The sequence below is a fragment of the Diabrotica undecimpunctata genome, chromosome 3, assembly GCF_040954645.1.
Source record: "Diabrotica undecimpunctata isolate CICGRU chromosome 3, icDiaUnde3, whole genome shotgun sequence".
NCBI lineage: Eukaryota > Metazoa > Arthropoda > Insecta > Coleoptera > Chrysomelidae > Diabrotica > Diabrotica undecimpunctata.
Genome location: NC_092805.1, coordinates 62185571 through 62210053, shown reverse-complemented (window position 1 = coordinate 62210053; position 24483 = coordinate 62185571). Strand labels below are relative to the sequence as shown.

The following is a 24483-nucleotide window of genomic DNA, read 5'->3' as shown; positions in this document are numbered from 1 at the left end:
TATAGACCAAAAATCAAATTGTGACTATAAATTATTGCTTAAAAAAATGCAAGGTAAAACTAGGAGTATCTTCTCATCTATTCATCATCTAGTATCCCCCACCTATGTCTTAAAAGCTTCAGATATCTGCGAAACATTTTTCCACCTTTTTTTAACCAGACTGGGCTAATTATGAAAATCCGTAAACTAATTTTCGAAACCAAATTCAGAATTTTGCTTTAATCTGTGCCTTCTAAGAATTGCAAGGCAAAACAGGCGTTAATAAAGATGTTATTAGAGACATGGAGAATCTAAAAATTGCATTCCACAACATATCTCCTCAACTAAGCAAAATTCTTAGCGAATTGGTTTCTAGTACTCGTACAGAGTATATCGGAATAAAGAGGAAAACACAGTTAAGATTTGATTTCACGTACAGTACGCCTCTGCATCCGCCTATACGTATTTCGGCCTAATAGGCCTCTTCAGAACGGCTTTCACAGTCGCTCTGAATACATCTGAATACATAATAAATACATTATGATTCCAATGTTGATACCCCAAAAAGATCCAAATATAGCAGAACCCTACAGAGGTATATAACTAGCTTCCTGTATTCTAAAAATATTTAGGTGAGGAAATGAATCACTAAATCCACCAACTTTTCGCAGCAAGATGGCTCGCTGTGCAACTTTTTGCATTTGAGTCGGTAAGTACCAGGAAATTTTATGAACAAAATTCATCGTGGTAAAATAAAAATTATATTTTGTGTATAAGGACCACACATTTACAAAGCGCATAGAAAATAAAAAATATTAACTAAGAAAATATCGACAGGAATGAATTTAATTTAATTTATTGCAGCAGCTCTTAATTAATAGTGATGTAGTCGATTACCCGTACTTAATTTTGTTACTAGAGGGTTTTAAAAGTCGCTGAATACGAATGTGGTAACGATGATGGTCCGTGAGCTACCTGGTGCCCAGGGTGGACTTCGTCTCCTGTAGTATGTTAATTTCATTCTAAATCCGTCAACAGGTATAACTCGCGAGTTTTCAAAGTCGCTGAATACAAATATGGTAACTACGAATAGTCCCCGAGCTACGTGGTTTCCACAGTCAACGTCGTTTTCTAGAATTTTGTGCTTTTTTCATTCGAAATTAGTAGAAAATCATTACTTGGGGGTTTTCGAGGTCACTAAACACAAATATTATGACAGCGATGGTTCTCAAGACTCGTAGTCCCCATGGTCATCCTCGTTTTCTGAAGTTTTACATTAGATTCATTTAAAATCAGGCAAAAGTCATTACGACGGCGATAATCTCATCTGGTGCGTAAACCTCGTCTCTCGAAGTTTTTTGTTAAATTGTTATTTAAGATTTTTATGAAAGTGTGGTATCAAATAGGAGTTACAATATAATTTCTTGAATATAAACACTATTACTGAGTAAAAAGATAATTAACATATAACCATATTATTCAAATTTATTTATTTCTCATCTTCTTCTGTATCAGATACTTAATTGTTTTTGTTCATAGCTCTTCACATTCGTGTAATTTCCAAAAAGCCCAATTTTGACGTGTCAAATTACAAGTTCTTCTTTCTACATCCATATTTTTATATAAAAATAGTATTTTCATAATAATTCTAAATAGGGCACGGAGAAAAAACGCAGTCAATCATGTTACTTGAACGATGTCTGCGTACTAGTACCTGTGAAAGAAAGGGTATAAGAGAACATGTGGAAGTAAAAGCAGGATCTGCTACAGGGGAGATTATAATATGTATGACCTAGCACTTTATCAACTCTATCAACTACTTAGACGCATCAAATTTAAAAAAGAATGTTTTAGATAAGGTTTTAAAGTTATATTTAAAGTTGCATACGGCATTCCAAGATTATTTATCAATAAATAGGCGAATATGTTCAGCGACCTCGAAAACCTCCCAGTAATGACTGTCGACTGATTGAAAATGAAATTAACATGAAACTCCTAAAGACGAGGTCACCCTGGGTACCAAATACCTTGGAGACCATTGCCGTGGTAATATTTATATGTAGCAACGCCACAAGCCCACAAAGTAATAAATTTTGACTGAGTTTGAATAAAAATAATATGAAATTCTAGGAGACCAGGTCCACCTTCCACCTATTAGCTCGAGAACCATTGCCGTTATAATATTCCTATTCAACAAATTTCAAAAACCCCTTAAGTAATAACTTTAGACCGATTTTGAATGAAACTAACAAAACTCCAGGAGACGAGATCCATCCTGGGCATCAGGTAGCTCTAAGACCACCGTAGTTATCATATTTTTATTTAGCAACCTCGAAAACCCCACGAGTAACAAAATTGAACTCATTTATCTCAATATTCACTGAGTTGAACATTTTTCATTTTCTACGTTTTTTAGGTTAGGTTTAGGTTAGTGCCTTTTAGTGCTTTATTTCCTAGCCTAATCCAAGCGAATGCTCAAAACAAAAATGGAATATTGGCTAAAATCCAATATCAAGCGACCAAAATATCAGGGGGCGTTTAAAAAAACTCATTCCATAAGAGAAAGTATTACTTATTTAGTAACTGACAATAATATTTTATTCTTAGTCCAGTCGTCAGAGATTTGACTCTTAAAAATCATACGAACAAGTTGAATTTTGGCAAGAATATCAACTTTGGGACCCCTAAAAACATGCAAAAAAGTTTACCACTGTAACCCGCAAACTTCCCCGTAAAACCCCCCTCGTAGGATTATTAAGTTATTTTCAAAAATGGTGATGTTTTAAGAAATTTTGAAAATAATGTCTTCAATTTTAACTCCGATTATTTGAGAAACTAAACCTTCTAAACCTGTTAATCTTTCAGAATGTAATGTTGGTGTATAAATAAAGAAAATTCTAAAAGAAAAACGAATAAATTCAACCAAGGTGGTTTTGGCCATGGTGAGTTTATTACTTTCTGTCACAAAAATATAAGCGGACTTTATTTTAGGTATAACGTAACTATTTTAATTTTTATGCAAACTACATTTACCAGTGCACATTTTTAAGGTTTTTTTAAGATCTTTAAAAAAAGTTTTCTATGAAAATCCGTTTTCCGATTATTTAACATCATATGTTTGGATTTTTGAAATCTATGAATAAAATTCCACTTTCGAACAGTCACAACTCTATTTAATAACTTTACGGTAATAATCAAACACAAATATCCTTGTTATATCCAAACAGTTTTCCCGATAAATTATAAATTTTTGGACTTGTTAGCGAAAAACCGTTAAAAACATGTTTTTTGACATGTAATTTGTAAACTTTTAGTCACAAATAACTACAAAAATATTAACTTTTGAAAAAACTCTATAGAACATGTTTTCTTACAATTCATCATTCTGGCCAGTAGCGCACCTAGAATTTGCCTCTGGGAGGGGTTTTGGTTGGTCACCAAAATTTTTTTTATGATATTACCTCCATTTTGAGTCCTTAAAATGTGTAAGTAACAGTGTCGGAATAGGGTCCTGGGGGGGGGGGGTTTAACCCCCAAAACCCCCCCCTCGGTGCGCCACTGATTCTGGCGACTACTACAGTTTTCTTTTTATAAACTGTTTCCACCCCCAGAGGAAAAGCACATATTGACATGGAAAATTTTTGATTTTTGAGGTATTTGCTACTTACTGTTAAAATTTTAAGCAAATCCATACATAAACAAAGATTCTGAGTAGAAAACCGTAATACCCTGGTTTATGTTCGATTAAAAAAAAAATGGCAGTTATAAATCGATAAATTTGATCATTCCCCCAAAGGACTATTTTATAAGGACCAGGATTTTATTTAGCCAAAAATTCCTACAAATCATGGTTTTCTAATTTCATTTCAAAAACGTTAAATCAGAATTTTCTGTAGATTTAAATTAATTCATTCATTATCACCTTCACACTTACTTAAATTAAAAATTATAAATTCTTCAAACTTCGAGTGTGGAGAATATGGCACGCTAGAATATATTATATTAAATTGTAATAAAAATAAAATGATACTCCAATAAATGACCGTTTTGTAGTGTAATTTTTCTCGTCACGACAGATTTGCTTGAAAATTTGGATTTGGGTTCCTTTTCCCTTTCACTTTACTTGTGGGCTTATACTCGGTGTTGAATTTACTTGGGTATTAAAAGCATTCCCTTCTTAGAGATGTGAAAACAAACGTTAAAAATAAGCCCGGGAATAGATAAACTGACTAATACTGAGCAACTTTTATTCCATGAAGTTTTTCACTTTGTACTTTTTGATTGCGGGTGAAAATGATTTTTCAAAAGAAAAAATTTGATTTTGGGCGTTTTTGTACAAATAACTCAAAAAGTAAATATTTAGGGAAAAAAATTTCTAAACAAAAATATAGTTTACAAAAAAAAATTATGTACTTATGTAGTCTGTAGACGCAATCCAAGCAGTTTAAGTCACGAAAAGTAGGTTCTTATTTGTCAAATACCAAATCGAATATTTCAACGTAATTATAATTAAAACGAGTTACGCTCAAAATTAAGTAGGTTGTTGGAACTTTGATTGATCTCCAACAATTGTTCGGGAGAAAGCTTATTAAATTCCTTTCCCCGTGCGTGTACAGTACCAAATATTTTAGGACCATGGACTGTACAAGAGTTTCCTTCGATATAGATAAGCAGATTTCACGGCGATGGTTCAGTATGTGTTTGGTTTTATAGGGGTTTGTACTTAGAGAAAAATAAGCGTAATTAATCGATACTACACATTTAATACCGAGAAAATATTTACAAAGGCACTATTACTAAATAAAGAGTTCGCTTTAATAAATTGTTCATTTTTATACCGGCGTTTTAAGGGCACGCGACTATAGAGAAAACTAAATGCACTTTTTTCACCGCACTTTTTGACAGTCTGTCAAATACAGTCTGTCACATAAGATAAAATTCAACATTTGTGGAAACGAAAAATAAACTGAAATTAATATAAAATGTTGTTTTTACAACATAGGTACTTTTTTTTACTTTTTACTTACTTTTTTTTTTGGTAAAACATCGTGAAAATTAAACCCTAATTAGCATACCTAAAATTAATCGATATCGCTTTATAATTTACTTGGTTTATATAGTTTTTATATGATTTATGGTAAGTTTGACCGGTTCGAAGTGTTTGTTTTTAAAAACATTTAGTTTTAAAGTAAAAGAAAATTTTTTGAAATATTAAAAAAATGTTTTTTTTTTTTCAAAATAACCTAAAATAATTAGTGATACACAAAATCTTGAAGCGTAAAAAATATAGGTTTTGCTTTTCTGAACATATTTTTTGTCTTCTGTAAAAATAAAAAATTGGATATTGCTGTTCAATGTTTGCATACACTCGTGATTAGTGACTCGTTTAAGTCCTTTAACTACAACCCTTTTGAAAATAAGGGTTTAAAAAGTATACATTTAAATAATCTTATTGCCCTCAAAAAACCTAAAAAATAGGTTTTTAAGCACCACATAGCTTAAGAGCTAACCAAGTTATGAAAAAAAAAATCCAATTACATATTTTAAGAGATTTCAGAACGCGTATACTAGATCACTGTAGGATACACATAATGTGCTACTAAGGCATATAAGGGTTGTTTTTCAATTGGAAAAAAAAATAAATTCATAACATCGTCCCTACCATTTCCAACTATCGAATGTGAAAAGTGGTACTTTTCAGGAGAAGAAGACTCTTTTTTAGAGAATCCTAAACCAGCGCCTTGACAAATGGAAAATTTTTTATGGTTTTTATATGTAATGTTTAATCCTTGTTAGATTGATAAACAAATTAAACTGCTTACAGTTTTTGTCTTTCCAAAAAATCACATTCGTTACTTTGCTTTTTGTGTTAATCAACGATTTGCTTTGATCCAATGTTTCAAAATTGTGAATGTGGCATTTTCGACAGTTTATATTGGTATAATTTTAACACATTCAATTGGTGCAACGTTTCAAAATTGCGAATGTGGCATTTTCGACAGTTCATATTGGTCCAATTTTAACAAATTCATATTTTCAATTGAAAAGGAGGAATATTAATAGCTATTTAACCAACAAGTGTATTAATAAGGGCGATTAACAAGTGAGATATATTAAGGCGCGAGCGAAGCGAGTGCGTTAATGTTCGAGATTGTTAATCGCCATTTTAATTCACGAGTTCGTTACAAAACTTTTCCGTCGACCGAACTTTTCAGAAATAAAAATATCTTAGTTTAAATTTTTATTTACTTAACGATAAATAATGACATACAATGACAGACAGTACTTACAGCGGCTATGTCATTTTAAATAATTTTTTAGTGGGAATATAAATAGGTACCTATATGTTTGGTTGCCTACACCACAGGTCACTGCCAATGACAGAGCGTTAAATGTGGTTAAATTATTATACAAGCAATGTATGTTGTGTTGCCTATAATAAAATCGTTCATTAATAGAAAATCATTCATTAATAGGGGTCATTAATCAATGATTTTGAGGGTGTTAAAATTAATCATAAATGGATGGTCGACGGAAAAATAATTTTAATGTTCTTACAAAGTTTATTACAAATTATTTAATTAAAAATTGAAGTTGTAGGATAAAATGGGAAAATTATGTTTAAAGAAATTAATAAAAAATATTTTAATGTAAGTATGTTGTATTACTACAAAAATAAATGTAATAATTAGAAATGTAAAAAACATAAAAGTTAAAAATAATCACAATACATTAATTATTATGGAACTTCACGTCCTATAGATACCTTAAACACTCAGTCATGACCCGTCAATTGTTGTAAAATAATGGTGAATTAAAAGTTGTTAAATTTTAAATTAAACGTTATCATTGTCTTTAGTTGCGTCAGGTTCTGGAAGACAATCTCTGACAGTACTAGATGTTGTTGGTAAAGATTGGTAATATTGGTGGTATGGCCTAGGTATTAAGTTTTGTTCATATAGTGACAAGAGGTTTTTTTTCTTTCTTCGTATGCCTTAACGGGGTTTATATTATTTTGTTTGCCTGTTTTTTGTTTGGTTTCAAAAGATAAAAAGTTTCCGTCGATGCTAATCTTTATGAAAAGTTTGTTATTTTCATTTTTCCGATACTGGTCCCATATACCATCACTATATTTAAAATTTTTATTTCCATTACTTGATTGGTCTTCATCTTTTACTGCATTTTTTTTTCATATTGTTTTTGCTTGTTCTTTAAGTTTATTTTATTTTCTAGTGCAAATGTCACTCTTCTTTGGTTAAAATTTAAGAAGTCGTCATAAAGTAGGTAATGTCACTTCAAATGGGCATGGCATAGTGCATGCAACTCTTATGATTTGTGTCCATCCTTTAAGGGTGTATACAAGGGAGTTTTTTGACTTGAATTCAATATTTGAATGGACAGAATCGAATTCCATTTCTGAGTGACGCGGTACTAAAATCACATAATCAATTGTCTTTAAATTTGAGTGACAATTAACATATTTGGGTAACATATTGACACATTGCAGAAAAAGTAAAGATTTTCTGTTGTCCACTAAATTGTCGGACATCATTTTGACATGTTCAATATCAGGGTAAGACATAATATATTTAAATATACATGTAACAATTTCAGTACTACCGCGTTTTCCCTCGGTTTTATCCCATATGAAACACTGAATGTCCCGTCTCCTAAATTATAAATGGTCAAATTATAAATGGCCAGTTTTCTCACATAAAAAAAGTCCTGCAGCTCCTTTAGGCGTTGAGAAAATAGATTGCTCTATCCTACACAGCCGACTATTTATCTTCATCTTTTTTTTCTCGCAGCATCTTTAGAGGTGTTTATGATGGGCTTCGCGGTTTAAAACCTTTTCGTCATCTGGATCACCATCATAAGTGACACAAACTTTGCAAAGGTCTTTTTTCGGGTTGTGAAATTTTATAAATGTGACACATTCGTCATTTTGCGTTGTACAAAGAAGTCTTTAGTTATATCGTTGTTTAAAATGTTTATATTCGATAGTTTAAACAAAATATTTACCGCGTTTCTTATCAAGCTACATTTTCGATATTTTGCTACAAGGTGTATCACATCTAATGCAAGGACAAGGTATCGAATCTGAAAAACCCTATTTTTCACATTCGATAGTTGGAAATGGTAGGGACGACATTTTAATAAAAAAAATTATTGTATTTATAGTTTCAATGAAAAAAAAATACTACAACTATTCAAATTTCTTCGCGAAGGGTGGTTTTTATAAGGGTAGACATTATGTGGTAAAAAATTAAAACGGTACAGAAATCTAAATTTAATGTCACTGTATAATTAAATAATTCTAAATTGCTTAAACTTACAATTATATGATTTTTCGTCTGTGGGGGTAATTTTCACCCCTAAAAAATAAAAAACAACCAACGGCACAATTCAGTGGAGACAAGGTATTCAATCACATTGTTTTAAATATTACAGCTATTCTCGAAGGTGAGATTTAGGGGTTAAATTTTAACAAAATCTTAAATTATATTATTTAATTTTAATTGATATTTATTTACTTCATTAAAAGTTTATTTGAATCAATTACCGCTTTATTTACAATTATACGATTTTTTTCTAATAGGGGTAGTTTTCGATCCTAAAAAATAATAAACAATCAACGGCACAAGTCAAAAGTGAAATGGACGGTAAGTAGACACTAAATCCGAATTTTCATGTTATCCGAAGGTGACACTAAAAATTATACAGTTTCGCCGTATTTCACATTCATTTACTGGTCTATTAAGACTAATATTTTTATGGAAGCAGTTATGAAAATAAAATTTTTAGTTAAACGTTAAACGTTAAGCGATAGTTTTAATGAAAAATGTCTACCAAATTGTACATAATAAATTTAAAAAGATTAAAAAAATAATAAATAAATTAAAAATAAAATAAAAACAGACACATATAACAGCAAATTATATTAAACACAAGAATAATATAAAAAAATAAATTAACAAATATTGAAAAAAAAATATAGCCACTGGATACTAAACTGGATATTAGAAACCTGTATATGAAAACTAATATGTGATTTGTATAAAGTAAAATTTTCTACCGTATTTATATTGTTTCTAAAATAAATTTTATCTTTTTGCAATAAGAATCAACGTCAATATGATTCGGTGAATGAAATCACAGCTTTCGCAGTCAATATATCACACATACAACTTTTATGATTAAATAACCACTCACTTCATGTTCTGAACTTCTATAGGCTAACAGGAATGGAGGAACTTGTATACCAATATTTTTGATTATCAGCTACAAACATTGTATGATATTGACACAGTTCTAATATATTTTATGACAATTACGTCTGATTTTGGATGAAAAGGCATAGTGTGAATTTTCTTAATACCCAAGATTTTCATTAATTCTTGTCATATTTCTGATCTAAAATCTTGTCCTTGATCAAAATCTAACTCTAAAGGCATTGATACGACGTTTGTTTTGAATGCTTCTGCTATTGTAGTCGCTTCTTGAGTAGGAAGAGATGCTATTTCAAGCCAATTTTAAAATAATCCACTGCAACTAATAAGTACTTATTTCCCGTCTCTAACATCAAAAGTCAACCGAGAATATTCACTGCAAGTCGTTCAAAAGTCCCTCCAGAAAGATGTGCCATTTTATCAAGACTTCTTGTTCCAGGGCTTTTTCTACCGTTACATATATCGTTATTTCTAACATTAATCTTTTACATCTCGGAGACAATTGATCCAGTAAAATCTGTCTATAACTCTGCTAAGTGTTGTTTTGACTCCAAAATATTCTTCAGAAAGACTTCTATAAAGATTTTTCAACAAGAAAAGTTTTTTTGTGTTTGAAGTTTTTTTTTGTATTGGATTATTTCCTACCAAATAGGTTTTACTCCATTTTTAACATATTCTCGTATGACTTTTAAGCCATTATATTCTGACATTTTTTAAGGTTTTCCAAGAAAGTCTGATCATTATCTTCTTCCTGTTTAATTATGGTGATCTGGAGACTTACTTCTTTGGTTACAATCTTTTTTTCTTCTAGTCTCTTACAACATTAGCATTGTCATTTCAAACACGGTCGCCCAAAAAGAATATTGGAATTATTATGAAGATGCCCTTATCGATGTATTATGTTGAGGTTATACTGTTGGAGTCTCTTAATCCACCGAGAAACTTGTCCATCTGGCTTTTAAAAGTTCATTAGTTCCTGCAAAGCGCTATGATCAGTTCTAATTTCCTTTATAAAGGAAAGTATCAAATCTCTAACTTAACTACAGTCGAACCCGCTTATTGGAATAGCCTTCGTGCCAAGGAAAAATAATCCTATAACCGGGATATTATAATAACCGATCATTGGTGGCTAGTAGGAATACGTGAACCGAATATACGTAATAATAGTACAATTTTTTGTGTGAATATTATAGTAGTGTAACTATTAATTATTTTATTAAAAAACCAAATTACATTATCTGTGCATGCGTACACTAATAAGTATGTTATGTACGAAATATGTAATATGTACATCTTTCCTTAAAATACTTACAACATAACTATTTTTTTTTTGAAAAATAATTGGTAATCTTCGCTTGATTTTTTTGCTGCATAACATATTAGTCACTTGTTTAAATTGTGTCAATTTAGTTGCTCTAAATTTTAATAATTATTAGAAAAGTTGACATTGAATTGAGCCTCCAAAAAACTTCTTCACTACAAGCAGTTAGGACTTGGCGATTGGATGGAATTTCGATTAAATCGGAAAAATCTTTTGTCTTCGGTCTCGTCTGTGACTTTAATATTGAGTTGGGTGAATTCATTGTTTGGCTGATGATCTTGAGTACCTTCGTAAACCGATAAATTATAATTTATCGGCTTCTGCCACTTAAAAAACTTACTTAATTTATTTCACAATTTTTTATGCAATTTTCCAAAATATTATGCCAACTTTTGTTCATTATGAAAAGCAAAGAGAACTAAACATTTTCTTACCAATTCATTAGAGCTAGCTGAGGACGTCGAGTCATAAAAATCAATATGTGCTATAATTTTTACCTTTAATAACTTTTTTTTTTATAATCTCTCTTAAAAGCAGAAATTATTCCATGATTAAATTAATGAAGTTGTGTTGGCGAGCAAGAAATGGATGGTAACATTATTCAGCCTCACTTCAGGTTTATGGGCAGAGCAGGTATCAACAAATTAAAGAACCTTTTTATTTTTTTCAATATGCCATTCCTTAACAGGATTGTTGTCATTCAAGCATTGTTAATAAAACTGTATTTTACGGGCAATGATTTTACATATTTAAAACACCTTGGACTTTCTGACTTTCCAATAATAAAAATTGGCAATTTATGGCTTCCATCAATATTAGAAACACATAATCGTCAGTCTACCCTTTAAATCTTTTTCACCTACATCTTTGTCCCCTGAGATAAAAAGGTGCACTCTCGAGTTGCTCAATAATAAAGCGCCGTTTCGTCACAATTTTACACTCCCGCTGGTTCATAAATGTAACATATCCGTTATCCAAGTATTTGCGGCAACATCGGCATCTTTTGCTTCTTCGACAATTTTTTTGGAGGAAACTTGTGAACGATTTTTCCATCTGCAGAACTATCCATTTGTCATATAGAAGTTGGCATTACCCAAATTATCGGTTATTTCTTCAGCTTTTTCTTTTAAACATGAATCGCTGCTGATAGGAATATTTCGGGACCTCTTCTCAGTAAGCCTTTCCGCTAATGCCTGTTCGGCGTCTGAATATTTCTCACCGCGTTTTCGTTTTTGGGTTAATTTTGAAATGGCTCGCCAATCGTTAATGGAACTGTCTTGATTTTTTAAAAGTTTTGCGTATTCAGTTTCAAGTTTTTCTTTAAATTTTTAAAAACATTACACATATCAATTTATTTATTTATTTAAAAATATTATATTAAGCAATTTTATTTTAATAAAACGTATTCCTATAAACGGATAAATTTATAAAGGAATAAATTGAAAAGTTACGGCATCTCAAATTTCCATTCCTTAAATCAGGATAGTCCTATAACCAGTATTCTAATAAGTGGGTTCGACTACCGATTAAAGAAACATACCAATCAATATTATACAAACCATCGAAAACATACACTTCCATAATCGAATACAGGCAACGATAAATGGAAAACTAACAGTGTATACCAGTAAAAAACGTAGTCAGGCAAGGTGACTCGTTAAGCCCACTTCTCATTAATATAATAATGGACGAAATAATACAAGCAGAACGAAAAGGTAATGGTTACAGGGTAGGGAACAAAAAAATCCAAATATTATGTTATGCAGATGCAGAGACGACGCTGAAATAACCGCCGAGACAGAAGAAGACCTCCAAAGGCACATTTTCAATACCACAGTCAAAAAATACAATATGATAATATTAGCAGAAAAAACCAAATGTATGACAACATCTAAATACCTACAATGATGTAAAATCGAAACTGATGAGAAAATAATGCAGGAAACAAGGTTTAGATATCTGAGAATAGATATTTATATAGATAGTTACGGAGATGTTGAAGAAGAAATACGACCACAAAGCTTAAAAACAAGTAAAGTGGCGGGATCTCTTAATGACATAATCTGAATGAATAAACACCTAAGACAAGACACAAAAACAAGAACCTATAAAGCAGCAATTGGACATATATATATATATATATATATATATATATATATATATATATATATATTAACATACACGGTGGAGACAAGTTCTGACGACACATCTAAAACAAGACGACTACTAGAAATAACAGAGATGAAAATATTTCGACGAATATCAGGAAAGTCTGCTGGATAGGGAGAAAAGCAAAAACATAAAAAGAGCATGCAATATATGCAATAGAGAACACATTAATAGAATGGCAGAGTAGAGATAGAGTAGAGAACACATTAATAGAACGGATAGTACGAATAGCACGAGAAAAGCCACGAAATGGACGAAGACGTATTAAGAGACTAAGAAAAAGATGGTGCCATAATTTAAACAATTTAGGAGGCTAATATTGAAGAAAAAACAGGCTTTAAGGCCTACATACAAGAAAGAAGAAGCATAAAAAGAGTTCGACTGTATCTATCTTTCTAAACAAGATTTTAAATCGTCTCGTTGTTATTCTATTTTATTGTCTTAGTTTTGTTGTTCTTCTAATTTGTATATTATATTAGTAGACGTACCTCTCATTTAAAAATTTCTTGAATTTGAGATAAACTATTTATGCTTTCCATCTCTACTTTTCTACACCTCTCCTTTTTTTCTTCCTGTTTAAGCTTCTCCCTTGGCCTTCTACGCTTTTTTTCCTTTTTATCTTCTTGCCTCTGTCTTATCTTCGTCTCATTTAACTTTAAAAAATCATGGGGGAAGTACGAACGTATCCACTTTATTAAATTAGGCTGACCAACTGTACCAAATATTTAATATCACTTTAATCTTACCGATCGGTGGGTCACCATCGGTGGGATATCAACAGACTCATTGAACCCAATTGTGATTCAAACAGAAACAAACAGAAAATATCACAGTACTTGTTATAAACTTTAGTGACAAGTATTTAAAAACTTAAATACCACTGTTGCGTGAACTGTTAAACTGTCAACTTTCTGTATATTTCCTGTGTATTTTCTGACGTTTCAGAGTTTACAAGACATTTCGTCGAAGATTCTAGGTTTTTAATACTTCTTTTTTTTTCGTCAAGGCACTTTTTGATATATCGAATAAGAATAAGTTTAACGAAACTATTGTAATAATCTGAAGCTCTTTTTGTCGTTTCTTGGGGAACCTTGGGGAAGTTCAAAAACAGACAAATGCGGGAACTTATTACAAAACACAATCAATAATTCAAATCTAATACTTATGAATACTGGGGAACCCACCAGGTTTAATTCCTATAATGGGAATCTTTCACCTATTGATATCTCACTATGCTCCAGTCCATCACTGGCAACTATATTACAATGGAAGACACTAAAATACTTATACGACAGTGATCACTTTCCAATCATAATTGACATCCTAAATGACAAACAAGAAACAACACATCCAATTTACCAGACGTGGAAAATATAAACCGCTAATTGGGACCTTTTCAGCAGTATATCGATGAAAAACTATGCAACTTCACATTATCTAGAAATAATGACAAAAACATGTGTACATTAAATACTATAATTATATCGGCAGCGCATAAAGCTATCGGTAAAACAAAAACTTGTAATAGGACACCGGTACCCTGGTGGAATGATCAAATTGCCAAATCATTATCTGCAAGCCAACACGCACTGAATATTCTTAAAAAACATAAAACAGATGCTAATCTCCTGGAATTTGAAAAGCTTAGGGCAAAAACTCGACATTTAATTAAAAAAAAAATAGCAAAAGAGAGTCTTGGCATAATTATGTTGCCTCAATCAACTCCTCAACTCCTATCGAAACCATCTGGAAAAAGATCCGAAACCTTAAAGGATCAAACAGCTACATCAATATTAATACTCTTTCTTACAATAATCATCTTGTTACCAAAAAAAAGACATATCTAACGTATAAGCCGATGAGTATCAACTAAATTCTAGTAATATCAACCTAAACTCAAATTTCATTAAATACAAAAATCATGAAGAATCCTTTAAAATTTCAATCCATGACAGCAAATCGCCCCTAAATGAAAACATAACTCAACAAGAATTTGATTATTCTCTAAACTGCCTTATAAATACCACTTCCGGTCCAGATGATATTCCACCTATTTTCTTAAAAAATATTCCAGAATCAGCTAAACTTATCCTTCTAGAACTATTTAACTCAATATTTTTCAATAATATATTTCCCAAGATATGGTGCCATGCAATTATCATCCCGATTCTTAAACCCAACAAACCTAAAGATACCTTGTCATATCGTCCAATCTCCTTGACATGTAGTATGTGTAAACTAATGGAAAAGGTTATAAGTAACAGACTAGTATGGCATCTAAAAAACTCAATGTTATTGTCCTCATATCAAAGCAGATCTACTACCGACAACTTAGTATCGCTTTAGTCTGAAATCCATGAAGCATTTCTACAAAATCAAAAATTACTAGCTGTCTTTATCGATATCAATAAAGCTTTCGACACTGCATGGAAATATAACATCTTAAAAACACTACAGAAATTTGAAATTGAGGGTCACATACTAGCTTTTATACAAAATTTATTAACTCATAGACACATTGAAGTAAGAGCTAACGGTTATAACTCTAGTCCACACTCTCTTGAAAATGGAATTCCGCAAGGCTCCATTTTAAGCCCAACATTGTTTCTGATTGCAATAAATAACATCTTGGACGAAATGAGATTACCGATTAAAGCCAAGTTATAAGCAGACGACTTGATTATCTACCACAAAAGCAGAAGTGTGAAATGTGCAGCTGAAGTAATACAGAAGTTTTTACACATGCTGGAAAAATGGTCACTTAAAACTGGTTTTAACTTTTCTCCTGAGAAAAAACACAGTACATAATATTCAGCAAACGGAAAAATATAAAGAACGTTAATCTAACTTTAAATGGACATATTCTAAAAGAAACAAACCAAATAAATTGCCTGGGGTTAACTCTAGATTGCACCCTAAACAGAAAAAGCCATATACATACCTTGCAAAAACAATGTCAACCTAGAATTAATCTCCTAAAATTTTTCTTAAATTGTACGTGGGGAGCAGATACAAGAACCCTATTAAACTTATACCAATCACTTATACGTAGCAAACTAGACTACGGCTCAATATGTAATGGTACTGCCAAAAAAACTACATTAAAAAAACTAAACTCCATTCAATCAACGTCACTAAGAATTACTCTGTGCGCATTTAGAACTAGCCCAACCAATAGCCTTAAAGTATTAGCTAACGAATTACCTTTACACTTACGAAGGCAACAATTGTCACTAAACTATGCAACTCGTGTATCATCAAATCATCAAAATCCCATGCATTCAAATATCTTAAAACCTAAATGTATCAATAATTACAAAAATAAACCTATGAATAAACTTCCTTTTCAGGAAAGAATTAAATTCAGTGGTTACGACTGTGAGCAGTTTAGTGCCATCATAAAATCAAACCCAAAACTTTCCCTCTTGGTCAACTAGTCCACCAATTGTAAATACATCCCTTACTATCCCTATCCCAAAACATCCACTAACCCAACAGTAATACATCAATCATACCATGAAATAATATCCCTATATCCAAATTCTGAACATATCTACACTGATGCATCAAAAACTCAATCAGGGCTAGCAGCAGCTTACATACATGGAGCAGACCATTTTAAAATACGACTCCCTCCGAGTTGTAGCATATTTACTGGAGGCTATTTTAGAAGCACTGAAAGTTTGCAGAAGAAAATCCGCAACTCATTATATTATAATATCTGACTCATTAAGTACACTAAAAGCTTTACAGCAATTGTATCCATCAAATAAAATTATAATGCTAATACAAAATAAACTCATACTACTATCAACAAACAACATAGAAATAACTTTTTTATGTGTGCCGTCACACGTGGGAATCAAGGGAAACAAAGCAGTGGACCAACTTGCGAATGAAGCTGCACTAGATGAAAGCATCCTGTATCACACATGCTAACAAGAAACGACCATAAAACCTCCATTAAAAACCATATTACCAACTTATGGCCGAGTAACTGGAATTCCACATCCAACAAATTAAAAGATATCATAGAAACTGTCGGCACCACCTTACCAATCCCACTCAACCGTTGTGAACAAGTGATAATAACTCTACTACGATTAGGACATACTATACCAACCCATATTCACTTAATAAATAAAGAAGCCATCCCTTTCGGCCACAACTGCAAGACACAAATCACTGTGAAACATATTCTGTTAGAATGCAAAACATACACCCAAGAAAGAAGAAAAAATAACCTCTCTACCAACATGAAGGATCTACTAAGCTGCCAGTTCAACCAAGTGCTGAAATATTTGAAAGATATTAAATTTTATAGTATTTAATAAAATATATTTAAGTTATATAATAGATTGTAAGAAATTGAATACTTGTAATTTGTGTTTGTACCCCCTGCTAATAACTCTTAGTAGTTGATGCAGGGTCATTTTTGTTTAATAAAAAAAAATTTATTTTGACGTTCCAATGTCCACTTCGAAAATTAATTAGTAAGTTTGTTAATTGTAGGGAAGGTTTTTAACCATTATAGTGAGATCATCTACATAATTGAAGGATCCAAATCTTTCTTGTTTGAGCTTTGTTTAGAAATCGTAACCCAATATCAACTATAGTAGAGGTGCTGGAACCCCTCCTCGAAGACAATATTTTACTGCTCTATAGTGATTTGATAATGACTGGATAAGACTTTTCATTTAGAATTAGTAATTTATTAATGGAAGACAAACGACAACGTTAGGGATGAACATAAAAATAATCGAAGAAAACATTCAAGACAAACAACATTCAACAAGAAAAGGGGCAATAGAAGAGAAGACAATTAATATGAAAGACTGTAAAGGCAAAAGATACCTCAAAATTTAGATTCTAAGAGGAGCTATAAGATATAAATAGCTAAATCAGAAGATTTGTTTTTTTTTACTTTTAATCTCTATTGCATTATTCATTTAGTATGATTCAAAACTTCTTTAGATGAATCAAGATTATCAATTTAGTCACTAAGTTTTGAATATTTGGAAACTTTTATTTACCAAAACAAAAACTTAACCGTTATACTTTTGCTTTTTCTAAAATATTTACAATGGGTAAATCAATTTTCCTAATAAAATAAGTTTACTAAGAAATCTGGAACTCACGAAAAGTTTGAAGGAGAAAACTTCTCGAAATAATAACTAAATCTGAATGGAGAGCAACCTCTAAAGAGTTTTCTTATTATTTTAGAAACTTTCTAAATAAAACTTCTTAGGATACAATTTTTAGTTTTATGAACGATAAACAATATACTAAAGTCAAATTAATATTGCTCTGAAACATTTACTTGTGATAGTTTAGTTTTTTATCGATTGTATAATTCTGACTAAAATATTGAATATATTTTTTATTTTATCTGTTGTTTGGTCTCTAGATGTAGAGATGTTTTTACAAATTACACAAATTATCTGTTTGTGTAAAATTTATAACAAAAAACTATTTATTCTGGTTATTTAATATCATCTTTAATATGATCATCTTAAAAGTTTTGGCAGAAAATTCAATAACTTAATTATTAACAAAAACAAGTTTGGAAACAAAAGTTTATTTACTTTATTTACTGTCAGTTGAGATTAATTTATTTTGAAGTTTTCGCTTTAATATATCGTATAAATTAGTGATATGAAAAAGTGTCTAGAAGTTGCTTGACATCTTTCGAATATTCCAGAAAAAAAAAACATTGATAAAGCAATATCAGAGTTCTACCAGGAAATAACATGTCTGAATCTGACAAAAACTGAAAAAACCACGTGCATTTATTGCACAGAAGTCAAAGAGATTGGTGAGAAGACCAAAAAACCAGGTTGTAATGTCAACGAGAAGACTTGCTCGTCAATACAGATCTTCTAAGAGTACGATATCGTTAGAATTAAGGAGGAATGGCCTAAAATATCAAAAGCGATTTAAAATTGCCCAAATACTCTCAAGCGCAACTCGTATACCAAGATGCTGTCGTCAACTGTAGAACATCTTCGACAAAATACGGTCTAGGTCTAAGGAAAACAGAAATGGATGATCAAGATATTAGAATTCATACCAATTTATACTAATATCAGAAAGCCATAACTATGAGTAGACTAACAAAAATCTAAAGATATACCTTTAGGCGAAGAGTACGATAAGGATGTGTACTGTCTCCTTTACTTTTTAATATGTGCTTAGAAGAGGTATTTAAGGATGCATTAGAAGACATCAATAAAGGCATATCAATTAAGGGAACACTAGTGAATAATCTCAGACATGCAGATAATACGATATGAATTGCAGACAGCAGGGAAGGGCTGTAGATTTTGATTGATCCCACTACACAGCGCTCTGAGAGGTTTGAAATGGCTGTAAGCACACAAAAAAACTAAATTCATGATTCTGAGTCAAAACAACTGTAGACAAAAGAATCTATATTAATATATATCAATTATATATGCACCAATAATATGGTGGCTATAGCAAAAATGTGTTACCCTTAAACCAAACAAAGTACGAAGAAAAAATATGCGCCTTAATTAGGCCTCTGCGATTTTATTTTTAAAAATTTTTACTCTTTTACTTTTTTCATCTTGAGATAAAGAAATTATCATATCTAAGTAATAAATGGACCGGTCTTGTTTTACAAATTCTCATTTTGTCGAGTATTAAAATCAATCTAATGCATTTAAAATTATTAGCAGTGAATTTTATAAAAAAAAAATATAAAAATAGATATAAATACAAATATTTTGATAAAGTAAAGTTTTTTAACTTTGAGCGCTAATTATGCAATAAAAACTGATCGAAATAAACTTATACAAGCTTATATTATAGCTTATATTATTTAATTTTATTATTTTCTGGCTATATTATACAAAATTAAGTACCTTAAGGCGTTCGCGACGACGCAGAAGTCCGAGTTTTTACCTCTCAGCCGTTATTTAACAAACAATCTCTATTTTGACTATTGTCAATATGATTTTTATTGTTTAAAACCATATTTTTTTATTCAAAAGCTATTTTTTGTATGTACCACCCGTGGTACACGTCGTAGTGAACATTCTTCAAGTAAAACGTCGTGTGCCACCGGTAGACACAATGTGAAGTCGTGGGTGTCGTAGTAGTGTGTTGCATTTGTAACGGTTTTTTGCCTGTTTAGGTTACTTTCGAAGGTTATACATATAACCTAAAAACATATGCAGTGAAAAATGTTTCAAATATACCTGATAATGATTTTGAACATTCCTACAATATTTGCATGGAATTACTTGAGAGGCTTCTGTAATAAGGAAGGACACTATAATATTGATAATTATTATACAAGTGTAAATTTATGTAAAAAGCTTCTTCAGTGTAAAACATACGTAGACCTTACAGAAACAAATCCCAAAGATGTATGTCAAAAAAATTAAAGAAAGTGCAATTATATGGAAAACAAAATGATGATGCCATAAGAGTTGCTTAATGGATGGACAAATGTCCTGTATTAATGATTAGTACAGTTTCCAGCCATACAGAAAACCTTCAATTGACAGAAAATAAATAGACTGCGTGAAGACATTCTAAAATTATCTGCGGTTATTGCATATAATAAGGCAAAGAAAGGTGTGGACTTGTTTGGTCAAATGTCTTCATACGTGGGTTCTTTCAATAATTTTGGTAATAATCCTAAAACATGCAATATGTTATCTATTCGCAAAAAAATTATTGAAGGACTATTACAAAGTAAAGTTACAGAAAGTCCTCGTGAACCAGATTTGTCCAGATTTTTCCAGTCAAAAAAACCAAAATTATCTTTGGTAAAGCATAAGGTACAAAAATATGAAAGTGCTATACAAACAAGAAGATGCTGCTTTTCATGTTATACGAAAATTCAAGATACACAAGGATCAAAAGCAGCCCGAGCAAAAACAAAAAGAGTGTGTACATACTGCGATACCTGAGAAGATAGGCAAACTATGTGCCTTCCCTGCTTTAATGAAATTTACAAACCCATCTAGTTTTGTATAAATTTCAAATTATTTCTGAAATTTTGTACAATATCTATGTTATACTGCGATGTTTTAATTTTAACAAACTATTTTTACTGCAGTTTTTTGGCCTTTATTTGTGACCATATAAATTATGATATGCTCAGACGGTGGCAAATCCGTATATTTAAAACTATACTTTAAGTGTACAAGCAATATAAACAACATATCTATTAACTGCAAAGTTTTAGAGAGTTAAGAAATAGAAAGGTACCGTATACCACAAGCGGCTAAACGAAGAGCTAGGCATGTACCACCGGTGATACACGTCGTCGTGAACTAGTTAATATTGGCAATAATCTAAATAGTACATCTTTTACCTGTTGAACGTGTCATAAATATATAATAAACAATAGTTTTCTTTTGCTTGGACTTTCCTGACATAGCCCTTTACAACACAGATACAATTTCAAAAATTTACTAGTAAGTGCATGAAATCGATATTTTTTTCCTACAGCTTGGGTTAATTAGTAATTAATTTTCTTTAACTAAACTATTAGTAAAAATTAAAAATAGATACATTTTCAAAGATTTTCTTGGATACTATACATAGGAATTGTTTAAACCAATTGAACTGATTTTTCTGACGTTTACCGTACGTTTATGTAAACAATAATTTATCACATTATTATTTTACCACCCTATATATAAAAATAACATAAAACTAAAGTTAAACAAGTACTGAAATAAATAACTGCTATTCAACAAAGGCTTACCTTACTGTGAGGTTTAATCCTATAGAGTCCTTTATGGCACCAAATATTAAAACATTCCATCACTGACTAATCGTTCCATAGCATTTTTAACCATACACTTTAAAAGACCGTATACCACTCTTACTCCTTCTTAACGATATACTGATAGATGATGGATGTTATCAGTATTTCACAGTATTATTATCTAATATTGTTTTGATGATAAGACACACTTCGCATATGTTCATTTTTAATGATCGTTAAGCACGTATGGCATTTAATATTTTTGGTAATGGTAATATTTAATGTTCAGGAAAAGTTAACTTTAAATAACAGGTAAAAAAGGACGTGTCAAATAGATAAACTGTAGCACAGAATAAATAACAATAATTTAATAATAGTGACAAAAATAGATATATTCTCTTGACACGTAATTACAATTCATTATATTGAGCGGAAAATTAACTATGACTTTGTCACTATATGAGCACTCAAGTTTATAACAAAGTGTTCTACTTTTGTTTTTACAGTTCTAGCGTTTGAACTGAAGTACCAAGGTTGTCTCCATGCTAGTGTAGGATGCTGAGAACTCGACTGTATGGTGAAGCATAAAAGTATAAGTAACTCAGCACGGACTAGTCGATTAACTTGAAGCTACCACTGTTCCCGTCAGGGCCTTAATGCAAGGGGATAAAAAAGAGGATCCAAACCAAACTTCAGTCTGAGATCAACTCTGAACTACCGAGAACCTCTCTTTATAAAAAGACCATAAGTTGGGGCGTGTCTCAACTTTATTCATGTGTTCAACTGTTATCTAATAAATAGATACTATCTTTTCCCAGAAAATTGCAGTGATGGTGTATATATTAGAGCAAACTTACTTACTGAAACCTATACTCGAAGAACGTGTGTATCGCAAACAGACTAGTTTTCTAGCAATATTGGCTACCGTGAGCTATTCAACTATTCGTTTGTGTCCTTATCTTAAACTTTGCCTTATTTATCATTTCCAGCCCGTAAGATAGCTTACGTTCGTGCCACTGAATAAAGGCGTAAATGGGTTCCGTGTTAGTATTTAGGATCAGACATAGGTTCTGGTAAGTTAATCATGTATTTGTCAGAATCGCAGTTTTTTACCAATTTTCAAATCTAATTCAATGCTAGCGTAGAACGTCCGCATCCTGTTGCGCACTCATTCTAAATGCATGATTCCAAATTAATATACACGAATAAAAGCATTGAAAACAAGCACTAAGGTTTCTACACTCTCAGATCCCATACAGTGATTGCGGAGAATAAGAAAAGGGTGGTTTACTACGATCCATACTTCTCTCCCCAGCATGAAAAATCAGAAAACAACATACTAATAATACATGATGAAATGGTGAAATATATTCATTAAAATAAAACTGATAGTCACTGCAGCAAACAAATAAATCAGCTTGAAATAATAACAAGTTTCCTTACAAGTCAAGGAATACCAGCACACAATAAGGCAGTTTAATAAAGACTTAAGGCAAAAAACCTGACACAGCCAAACATATTTTGTACGACTGCAAGGCACTAGATCAGCCATACTCACTACGCTACCCGTGGGCCGCATGCGGTCCTCGGAGCGATTTTTCTGATTCAAATCTGATTTGTCTGATTCAACGTGCCTGATACGGTCACAGAACTTAGCCGCAAATATTGCCCTTAATCTTACCGATGAACTGCAGAAAAGTAAATATTTAGTCTTGCGCTTAACTCGTCCACCGACATAATGGCAATCAATTTCTCATTTGCTATTGTTCGTAAAGTATGTGTCGAATGATTGTGTTCTTAAAGAAGATTTTTTGGGTATGATTCCTATGACTGGACAAACTCGAGGTATTGATTATTTGAACACAATCGTAAATTTTTTTAGAGATCATAGCATTGATTTAAAAAAGGTTTTTTCTGTGTGCACAGATGGTTGTCCATCAACGTTGGGGCGAAATATAGGGTTTGTTCAGCTGTTGAAAAAACACTTGGGAAATGATAATTTATTGAGTTTTCATTATATCATTCATCAAGAAAGCTTAGCTTCTAAATTTAGTGAAAATTTCAGCTGTTTTATGAAAACACTTGGAAAGATTGTCAATGTCATAAGATCAAATGAAGTAAACCACAGAGAGTTTCAAGAATTTTTGAAAGAACTTATGTCGCAATATGGGGACATTCTTTACCACACAGAATTGAGATGGCTGAGTAAGGGTAAAGTTTTGGAACGTTTCTTCACGAACGTTTTCTTTGGAACGACATAAGATTACTCTGAGATACAATGAGCATTATCAATGAAACATTGACCAAATTGCAAGGAGACTACAATAACATTGTAGCGAAAATGATGAGTATTGTGTTTTCACTGGAGCAGAAGCTGAATATGTATATTGAAGAATTGTCAAATGAAAATTATTCCAGCTTTTCTTCCGTTAAAGCACTGTTTGATGAAAATCCAAGTGAAAGTCAATAGATTTCTGACCTACTGAAGCGGTTAGCAGACCTAAAGGATGAAATGTCTGTGAGGTTTAGTGACTTCAGGAAGTTCCAAGAACCATTTCGCTTGGAAGAAAATGGGCAATAACAACAGAAAATGTAGCTCATCTTTCTATTTTTGGACACAAAGCTAGGGATTTGAAAATTGAGTTAATTGATCTTCAGAATGATACAGAGCTCAAAAGTATTTTTGAAGAAAAAAAGAAGGAAAAAGCTCACTATAAGTTTTGGGAAGCAATTGAAAATGACAAATTTCCTAACTTAGTTGACTGTGCTCACAAATTTTTTTATGTATTTTTACATCTACATATGTCTGTGAATCTACATTGAGTAAGCTGAAGATCATAAAAAACAAGTACAGATCTGGGCTAACTAGTGAGAACGTTGAAAACATTTTGAGAACTTCAGTTTCTTCCCAACCTGCTAACACAGATGCCATTCTAGAGAGCTGTAAAAGATTTCGCCCGTCGACTTCAAATAATTAACAAATTCAGGACTTAACATTCCTGGAGTCAAGTAAAAGACATTTTCGTACTTTTTAC

At 31.6% G+C, this 24483-nt stretch overlaps 1 protein-coding gene across 4 annotated transcripts in view; it reads right to left on the bottom strand.

Annotated features, from left to right (window-relative positions):
• Nucleotides 1-24483, bottom strand: part of Epac (Exchange protein directly activated by cAMP) — a 665395-nt gene that overhangs the window by 335042 nt on the left and 305870 nt on the right. For 2 of the 4 annotated variants that reach the window (XM_072525990.1, XM_072525995.1), the window contains exon 2: nucleotides 21446-21747. The exons of 1 other annotated variant lie outside the window; for it this stretch is intronic. In XM_072525990.1, the coding sequence (XP_072382091.1) occupies nucleotides 21446-21505 (60 nt within the window). In that variant the 5' untranslated portion in view covers nucleotides 21506-21747. Of the gene's footprint in view, nucleotides 1-21445; nucleotides 21748-24483 lie in introns of those variants that run through there. One more of the 4 variants, XM_072525994.1, reaches the window with a different exon arrangement.